The 9,962-nt window shown below is 34.1% G+C and overlaps 1 protein-coding gene across 2 annotated transcripts; it reads right to left on the bottom strand.

The window, feature by feature from the left end:
- Positions 1-28: 28 nt before the first annotated feature.
- On the bottom strand, positions 29-7,667 carry LOC124533626 (S1 RNA-binding domain-containing protein 1). 2 transcript variants are annotated; one of them, XM_047109022.1, is made up of 12 exons: positions 7,087-7,667; positions 6,643-6,796; positions 6,331-6,557; positions 4,770-5,018; positions 4,138-4,372; positions 3,881-3,999; positions 3,304-3,451; positions 2,585-2,668; positions 2,367-2,509; positions 1,495-1,707; positions 829-1,085; positions 29-235 (listed from the first exon to the last, which is right to left on the bottom strand). In XM_047109022.1, exons 1-12 carry the CDS (start codon positions 7,557-7,559, stop codon positions 51-53), a joined length of 2,487 nt encoding a protein of 828 aa, XP_046964978.1. In that variant the 5' UTR covers positions 7,560-7,667; the 3' UTR covers positions 29-50. The 2 variants fall into 2 exon arrangements, with proteins under 2 accessions (XP_046964978.1, XP_046964979.1); XM_047109023.1 differs by lacking the exons at positions 3,881-3,999; positions 4,138-4,372.
- Between the last annotated feature and the right edge of the window lie 2,295 nt (positions 7,668-9,962).

Genomic DNA, 9,962 nt, shown 5'->3' with positions numbered 1-9,962 from the left:
TTATTACGAAAAAACAGATCTTATCAAATAAATTAAACAAATTAAATATATCAGTCAAGAATGTTGTCAAGTTTTAATTGTAGCTTCTTTGGTTTGGGAGTTGCAATGACCGTGACAGCGACTCTATCGCCTAGTTTCAGTGTTGCGTTTCCCATCTTGCTCGTGTGTATGAGTCCATTGTCTCCAACTCCACAGTCGACGAAACATCCAAACGGCACTACATTACGAACAACGCCTACAGAAACATAAGAAGAAAATATTTAGACACATGTGATTACTACAAACAGTTCCTGTTTAATATATTTTATTTGTCTATAAAAAAATCGCTATTCCACTCATCGTCCACATTCAAAACTACGAGCCATGATATCAAGTACATTCAAGGTCACATTTGTTTATTTATTTTTGTTAGGAAAATAATTGAAAATAAAATAAAGTAATTAATTTGATTAGATGTCAGAGTGGGTTCTGTAATAACTAGTATTTAGTGTAAAAACGAAATAAAGAAGATTACGAACACCATAGTAATAATACTTTACTACTATTGGAATTTGATTATAGACCAGAGATCTAAGAACTAGCGCGCACTGGTAACTTTTGTCACGGTGACTGTTTCGTCACTCTTGTCGAGTCCATGAATATGGATGGAGGTGCGCACACATTACGTGACATTTGTGTCTGCATCTGTACATATTCACGGACTTGACAAGAGTGACGAAACAGTCACCGTGACAAAAGTTACCAGTGCGCGCTAGTTCTTACAGTCTACAAATTTTGAGTATTATCACCAATTCCATATATCCTAAGGTTTCTTATGGGAAATTTTACCTGTGAGACTTGTACCCTTCTTCAATTGGTCGGGAGCTTGAACGGATAGTGAGTAAACAGGTCTGCAGAATGTTATCATGTTGTCTTCGTATGCTTTTTGCTTGAAGGCATTCACTATTAACTCGAGAGTACTGACATCGGTGTCCAAGTCCTTGCTCATTGACGCAATGTCTATTGTGACTACTTTTCTCTCGACTTCTTCGGGAAATCGAGGTTTTGTTAGATCCTTGATATTGACACCTATTTTTTTAGCGAATCTTGAAAAGTAAAAAATTACATATTTAGTTTTATGTTTTATTTTTTATATAAAATTAATAGTCGTCCCTGGCTTCGTGCGTTTTAAGGTGTTGGTTGTCATGTCTGTGTTAGACACAAAGTAGCCTATGGCCTTTCTTCGAGTTCAAGTTTGCTTCATACCAAATTTCATCAAATTCGGTTCAGTGGTTCGCTAGTGACAGACAGACAGACGGACAGAGTTTTAATATTAATAAGTAGGCGGATTGGCAGCCAACTTATTGTTAGTCACCCACACATAGATAGCATATCATTGTTATTCATATTATCAGGTACGAGTACATTGTCCATTGGAAGACTCACAATTACGCCTCTTAACCAAATTCTAAATTCAAAAACTAAAGTAAAATAATAATAATTAAATGAACTTACAGCTTCGCAACAGTGTAGCTCTCTGGATGTACAATCGTAGAATCCAAAGGTTCGGAGCCGCCCAGTACTTTCAGAAACCCCGCGCACTGTTGGTAAGTTATCTTTCCGATGCCGCTGACTTTCAAAATCTCCGCTCTCGTTTTAAAACTTCCATTGTCTTGACGGTACGATATTATTTTCTTCGCTCGGCTTTCATTTAATCCAGAAATCCGTCTTAAAATTTAAGATATCATATCATCATTACATATTATAAAACTAAAGTTGCTTACTTAATCTAAGCGATCTTTCAAATTACGCAACGGATTTTGATGCGGTTTCTTTCATAGATAGAGTGATTCGATAGGAAGATTTTATATATAACAAATGAACAATATAGTGTTACTAGAGCAGCCTTAGCCTTCATTACGGTATTATGACATTTGATTCAATACCATAATTTATATCACATTATTATTGCATATTATTAATATAGCAGGGGGCTATTGAATTTACTTCTGTAATTAATATTATTTTATATGGCATAGCATTTAATACTGGCATGTAACACTATTTCTTATTTTAAATATGATTGAGCTGTCTATAAAACAATTGGACGATAGCATGGCATTCTAACAAAAGATAGAGATATTGAAGCATCATTGTAAAACGATAATATTATTTTGGCCATCCCGAACTACTGAAATTACAATAGTAAAGACACAAGAAAACATCTGTAGTGAGGGCGGGTCGCAATGACGACAAATGTGGAATAAAAATTGTGTGCAACTTTATTATTAAAGGTTACTGCTTAACGCGTTTCTGACGCAAGAAAGTTTTACTAGTGTTACCGAAATTGGAAGCGTTTTTTTTAACAATATTAACTTTATTTTTACCTTAACATTGCTTGCGACGCTGTGTTAATATCCACTCCGACTAAACTGACAACCTTTTCCACGGTTGCATCCAAAACACTTTCCAGCTTTTTTGGAGGAATATCATGTTGGTAAAGTCCGACGCCCAAATTCTTAGGTTCAACCTGAAAATGTAAAATGTCTTCAAAGACGTTTCTATATATATGTAATTCTATTGCAATGGAATCAAATCAAAATACCTTTATCAGTTCTCCCAAGGGATCCAAGACTCTTCGTGCGATTGATAAAGCTGATATCAAATTTGGATCCATGTTTGGGTGTTCCTAAAACAAACTTTTTTCATAAATTCTAACATATTTTATGAAAACTCTATCCAAATTCGTTTCGATACGGTATTTATCCATTTATTATTTCTTTTTCATATTGTAAGTTTTGTAAAATGTAAATGTTGTCAACACAGAAAAATCTGAGAGAGCATGGAGCAAATTAGGGATGCTGCGAATATTCGCATTTGCATCTGCTAATGCGGAACCTTCGCATCGATTTAGACATCCTCAACTACTTCCGCATGTGCAGTAATCGATGCAAATTTGGTTGCGGATGCCACACAAATTGCAACAAGAAAGAAATTTTGCGGGTCCGGCATCGTCGCGTACTCATTGACCAATATGAGTGATATTATAGAGTGATCGTGATATTATAGTTCGAATTGTGTGTCACTGGCATAATTTGAACATTAATGTATCGCACTCCGTTTATCGTATACAGCTATATATTTCGAATTTTGCTTCGTCAATTAATTCAATATGCCAAATTAACATTTGTATGTCTTTATTTACTTTTTTGTGATTTAGTAACCCAAATACCAAAAAAGTAAATAAAGAGATACTTATAATACATTCCACAATCAGATAATAGATTAGATACAGAATACAAACATTAAATTGAAGAAATTTACCTTCTGTGCCTCCTTGCTGATAGAGTAAATGGAAGCGCCCTGTTCGGGTACAATGATTACTGGTATTTCATCAGATATGTAATGTTTTTTCAGCCAAGATTCCGTTTCACGACACGCTGTACCATTGCCTAGACCGATTAATTCTACTCTGAAAAACATGTACGAGTGTATTTAACCAATCGCCTAAACGGTTGGACCATTTTTGATGATTTATGTTGCGATGATAGTTAACGATAAGCTGTGATCAGGAAATAAATAACATACTTATGATCTTATGTCTCTTATGCCTGTAGTTCCACTGGCTAGCTCACCCTTCAAATCACAACATAATAATACTGAGTACTGTGATTGGTCGGCAGAATATCTGATGAGCGGATGGTAAATAACCAAACTAGCTTGCACACAAAATATACAAATATTAACAATACTTAAGAAAGCAAAGACAAATACATTTCCTAAGATTTATTAAAATGATGACATAGCGCTTGTTTATTCCATATAAAGCTACAAGCTAGTGACCTTTTAAAGGATTATATTTATAGATTTTTAAAATTAATTTTGAAAATTATTACAATACCTATGTTTTTTAAGAAGATTTCTTAACTGGTTAGCGGCTGGATCGTTACTATTGCTATGAAAATTTGGGTATATGTTACAAGCTTCTAATTTCATTCCAGTATTGTCTATGATTCCAACCTTAAAATATAACATAGTTATTTCCTCCATTTAAGCAATTGGTAGTGTCGATGTTTATCATAACAAGCTAACAAGACCCTTCATGTTCAAGCTAAAGAGCCAATATTTTCGAACAATGACCTGTTTCGCCGAACTTACTTTGCACCCAGCCTTGAACCCTGGATCTAATCCTGCTATATTTCTATTCTTTATCGGTTCCGTCAAAAGATATTTCTCCAGATTCGTTGAAAACGTTCTGACGGCTTCCTTCTGTGCCGCATTCGTTAGTTCTGACCGTACTTGCCTCGAGAGCCATGGTTTTATTAGACGATTATACGCGTCGCCAAGTCCCTTATTCACCCAATGATTACTTCTCCAAAGAGTTTGACAAAACCTTCAATTAATTAACATTTTTATTATGAAGTAAATACTCTATAGGTACTTAATTATTATATTAGTGGCTTTTGTAATAATTAGTTGATACAGCAACAAATTAAGGTGTAATTAAAAAAAATTGGAGGCTACAGGTGACAGATTTCTGGATGTTTGGCCAATAGTATTTAGGAAACAATATTAAAGTCCGAATATAATGATAACAAATGAAGGCAATTTCGCACAAAGGGTCGGACTTATGGCGCTGGAAAACAGTTCATACCACCATATCATTTGTGCTATAGATATTTTTAATTTTTACTGTTAAATTCTTTAGACTATTATGAGAAGATTTTATGCAAATAAATATTCAAAGGTAAAACCAAAAGTTACCTAAAAGAATATTTCCTGTTACTTACCTTTCAAGTCTATTGTAAAACCAATCGGGTATAATAACTTTTACGGAGAGTATTTTCTCTTCCTCGCCTCTGTTAACAGCCAATGTCTGGTAACATTTTACAAACGCAACGGGACATTTCCAGTCGAAATATAATTTGTACGTTTCCGGATCCGATCTATTATCAATCTTTTTATTATCGCCTTCTTGCTTTTCTTTAGTAGAACTTTTCGTTCGACTACTTTGTAGCGTAAATCTAGTTTCTTCTTTCCTATTAAAATTATAGTTTTTAAATTTATTAATTTCGGGATATTTAACGAGACTCGTGAACAAGACATTCGTAGATAATGTCGAAATATCGAGCTCCACCGAATAAAAATAAAAAACATGGTAAATATCCCGAAATTAATAACTTCTATAATAAAAATAACCATGTTAATTTAAAAAAAAATTATAGCTTTTAATATATAGCAATAAACGGAAATTAGATTTTTTTTTTTTGATAGTTCTAGTTAATCTGTATTTTTAATGGACTAACAAAAGGATCATGAGGAATCAGCGCCGAGACATTGACCCCGTAAATAAGATTAATTATACCATACATCACCAATGTTCCGTAGGCCTTGGGAATTAAGATACTATGTCCCTTGTGCCTGTAATTAGAATGACTGACTAACCATTCAAACTGGGACACAACAATACATAGTATTTGCTGTGTACCCAGACATACACATTAAATCAAAAAATATATACAAAATAGCGAGTTTGCACTGATTCAATTTATATAGTATTAAGACTGTCTCGGCTCTGCACGGAAGGACATAAGATTCTTTTATATTTTTACTTTTTATGTATATTTTTTTTTTATGGTCAATATTTTATTTTTTTAAAGGCAGTATCACATTATCTATTTGTACTAACGATCCGAATTTATTCATTGTTTTTTTATTTAAGTAACATTTTTAATCTTAATGGAGGCAGCGTTTTTTTCTATATCTATCTTTTATGAAATTCGTAATATTTTTTAAATAGTCAATTTGAAAAATTCCAAATAAAACGTTAATTTGGAATATGAGTTGAAACAGTCTTGAAAACAATATGATTTATTTGGCTAAGAATTTAAAACAGAAGTATAAATAACATATTCAAACATATCTAACTTTGGTCAGTATTTAAAGTGGCTAGGCATTTCATTGGACGGCTGATTAAGCTAATTGCCTGCGACATATATATAGCCAATTCTAATTGAAGGATGAGTAAAGATAAAGAAATATTATAGTTGGAATAAATTATATACAGAATTTTTGGTAATTCAACATATTCCTATTAGATAATTACAGTGACTACTTGGGATATTTTTAACCCCCATAGACATAATGGAAAAGTGACACATTTTTCAAAAATTAAATATTTCAATAATTACACTAATTAAATTTATTTATTTTGGTTGCTTTGAAATAAGATCCTACTTTTTATACATTCTTTCTTTCGCCTCTGTTATCGCTTAACATTAATACTTCAAATTACCAAAAACCCTGCATGTAATTTATACTAATTATATAGCATTATAACATTTGACTTACAATGTCCTCATTTGTTGAAGAACCCTTGCATCCTTATACATGATATCAGCTACAATGTGCATTATATGAGATTCTACTTTATCAACACTTGATAGTTCCTCTGAGCCATCACATAGTGAATTCAAATCAATATATTCACCATTCAAAGCCCTCACTGCATATGTTTCTAAGCCTAAATTACGGGCTCTTTCTGCTAAGGACACGGAATGTGATTTTAATGGTCCATACTGAAACAAAAAAAAAATTAAAAGTAATATTATAATGACATAAATTTAATTATAAAAAAATATTATTGGTTGTATATGTACTCACCACTAAATCTAGTTCAGATAGATTTTTTGTTTTTAAAATGCTTTGTTCAATCTCCGGTGTCAGTTTCTTAGATTTTCTTAATGTTTCCAAAACAGATTTCACTTTCTTTTTAAATTGTAACACATTTTGATAACTTTCATAAATATCTTGAAGTCTAAAATTAACAAAAGTACATAGCAATAAATCTTAAAATGTTAGGGCTTAATACTTGTTTAAATTCAACAAGTAACTTATAAGTTTATTAATTTATGTTTATAGAATTTTATTTTTTTATTCTTACAATTTATTTTATTTTACAACTTATCCTTGTAACTATATGCCTATATGTGCCTCAACTATTACTTGCGGCATTTTTTTAAAGAGTTAAGTATCAAATAAAATTCAACAAATCAAAATAGTTTAAACAAATATATCGGGTAGTAGTAAATGGAGTAATTAGGTTACCGATCTGGCATAAGATGATTAACAGCTTCCTTTCGATACCTAGCGATAAATGGTAATGTGCAGCCTTCATTTATTAACGATATAAATTTATGAGCTAAGTCTGTACTTATTTTCTCAAAATTTGAAAGCATTTCAGCATCATTGAATAAGCTATTGCATTCTTCATATTGAAATTCATTATTAAGATTAATATCATTATCAGGGTCATCATTTACATCTAATTCTTTTTTAATTTGTTTTTTTATGATTTTTCTCTTGGGTTTATCATCAATATTGTCTTTTTTAATTTGTTTTTTAATGACTTTCTTCTTCGGCTTGTCGTCTTCACTATTATCACTTAACACTTCTTTAATTGCAACGGGTTTTCTACTACTTGATTTAGTAGTTATTCTCTTCTTTACAGTACCTTTTTGATTTTCATCGCCAACATCTTTTATTTTTCTTTTTCTAGAACGAGATTCTACCTCTTCCATATTTAATACAAAAGTACAGCGTTTGTCTAGTGGTCAAAATAAAGTTATTTCAAATTTGAAATAATTTGTATCACTGCTAGCGATGAACTTTTGAAGAAGAACCACAAAGTTCAAACTGATGAAACTGATTCTGTCAAAGTCACTTGCACGTAATGATATTTCCAGATATTTGCAAAATAGCAATATTTGTATTGGGAATAAAGTAATGTATTAACGTTACTAAAAATAAGTTGGTCAATGGTCTATTATTAATAAAAAAAAAAAGTTCTCAATTGGGTATATTAAATGCGGATGGATTATTTGTAATTAATACCGTGTGGTCCCGGATTAGAAAATCTGGGAGGACTTTGATTGTCCGCTGATGAATTTACAGGATAGCGAGGAAGTCTACGTTGGTGGTGACTTTAATGGCCATGTAGGAAGAGAGAGTGATGGATATGGGAGAGTGCATGGTGGGTGGGGATGTGGAAACCAAAACGCTGACGGTGAGGCACTTTTACAAGCTGCCTGTGCCTACGACCTGACTATAAGAAACAAGTGGTTTAAGAAAAAAGAGGAACACCTGATAACATACAAGAGTGGCCACCACGGCACACAGATAAACTATTTCCTAGTGAGGCGGTCCTCCGCCTCCACTAGGAAATGCTGTATAATTGTATATGCTGTGTCAAAAACTGTAAAGTGCTGCCAGGCGAAGCATTAGCCACCCAACACAAACTTATCCTAATGGATGTTACATTCAGTGTCTCGCCCAAAAACAGCCGAACACGGCCCCTCCCAAGACAAGATGGCGTATGTTAGAGAATGATGAATATGCTAGTACATTTAGAAACCAAATAGTGGAAAAAATTATAGAAATGAATGATATGAAAGAGCCATTGGCGAATGAATGTTGGAATGAGATGGCCAGATACATAAGGAAGGTCGCAAAAGATATGTTTTAGAGTCGAAAGGAAAGGGTTTAATAGATAAGAATACGTGGTGGTGGAATGACGAAGTGCAAAATGTACTGAAAGAGAAGAAAGTCGCATTTAAAGAATGCCAGGTTGTAAAAAATATGAATGCAAGTTTGAAAGATGAAAAAAAAAAGTTTATAGGGAATTTTATAAGAGAAATAATCATGGATGATCTAATGACAGCAGTCAAAAGGGTCCTGATGATATACCAGTTGAAGTATGGAACTTGGAAGATGTTAAAGAGTAAAGGATGTATGTGGTTGACTTTATTCTTCAATAAGTTGTTGCATGAAGAAACCATCCCACAAGAATGGGTCAATAGTTCATTAGTGCACATCTTCAAAAATAAAGGGGATGTACAGGATTACAACAACTATACATATAAAACTATGGTATTCGTTGATCTCGAGAAGGCAACTTATGGTAGGCATTGAAAGAAAAAGGTTTGCCTGGAAAGTATGGGGAGTTAGTCCGCGCTATGTACAGGGGATCTTGTACCTACGTCCGATCGTCTGCCGGTAACACCGACCAGTTCAATGTGGCTGTAGGTTTGCACCAAAGGTCGGCTCTAAGTCTCTAACGGCGGACATACAGGAGGAGGCACCCTGGTGCAAGCTTTTTGCCGACGACATTGTACTGGTTGATGAAGATGGACCTGAGATCCAGAGCAGATTGGAGGATTGGAAAAGAAAACTGGAGAATGTTGGCCTGAAAATCAGTAGAACGAAGACTGGATACATGTTCTGCGATTTCGGCGGTCTCTCAGGTCCTGAAGTCATAGCGCTTGATGGCGCAGCTCTTCCAGTCTGCTCCGACTTTCGGTATCTCGGTTCATTCATTCAAAGCGATGGTGAAATAGATCGAACGATGAAGCACAGGATTAACACTGGATGGATAATGTGAAAGACGATATGGTTAGAAAGAATGCTAGGTACTTGTGAGATAACGTCTGACAGAGCAGTTTAGAAGGAGAAAACATGCTGCTCCGACCCCAAATAAAATTGGAATAAGGGTAGGAGGATGATGGAGTATTTGTAATTATATTATTATAAGCTGAGCTTCTTTAACATCGGACAAACATTTTTTTTTGCTGCTACCCAAACCGTATAAAAGAGCGATAACAGATGTTTGTGGGTTCAAAACAGATTTCTCCGTATTGCCACGGACTCGCCGTGGTACATCCGAAACGTAGGCCTTCATAAGGACTTCGACATCGATTCGATCGCGAAGCATCTCAAAATACTATCGACGGCGTATTTTGAGAGAGCTAAAGAACACAGCAATTCGCTGATTGCTCAATCGTGCCGATATACCCCTCGCAGAGGTAATATTCCAGGTAGACTCAGGCGACCTATGCACGTCCTGAACGACGTAGACGATAGCTTCACTATCGTAAACGAACCATTTGTAGGGAAAAACACACTAACAACCCACACCCGCAGCGTTT

Source organism: Vanessa cardui, chromosome 11 (assembly GCF_905220365.1).
Source record: "Vanessa cardui chromosome 11, ilVanCard2.1, whole genome shotgun sequence".
In the NCBI taxonomy this organism is placed as follows: Eukaryota; Metazoa; Arthropoda; class Insecta; order Lepidoptera; family Nymphalidae; genus Vanessa; species Vanessa cardui.
The sequence above is the reverse complement of the archived record's forward strand: the minus strand, read 5'-3'. Positions and strand labels throughout refer to the sequence as shown.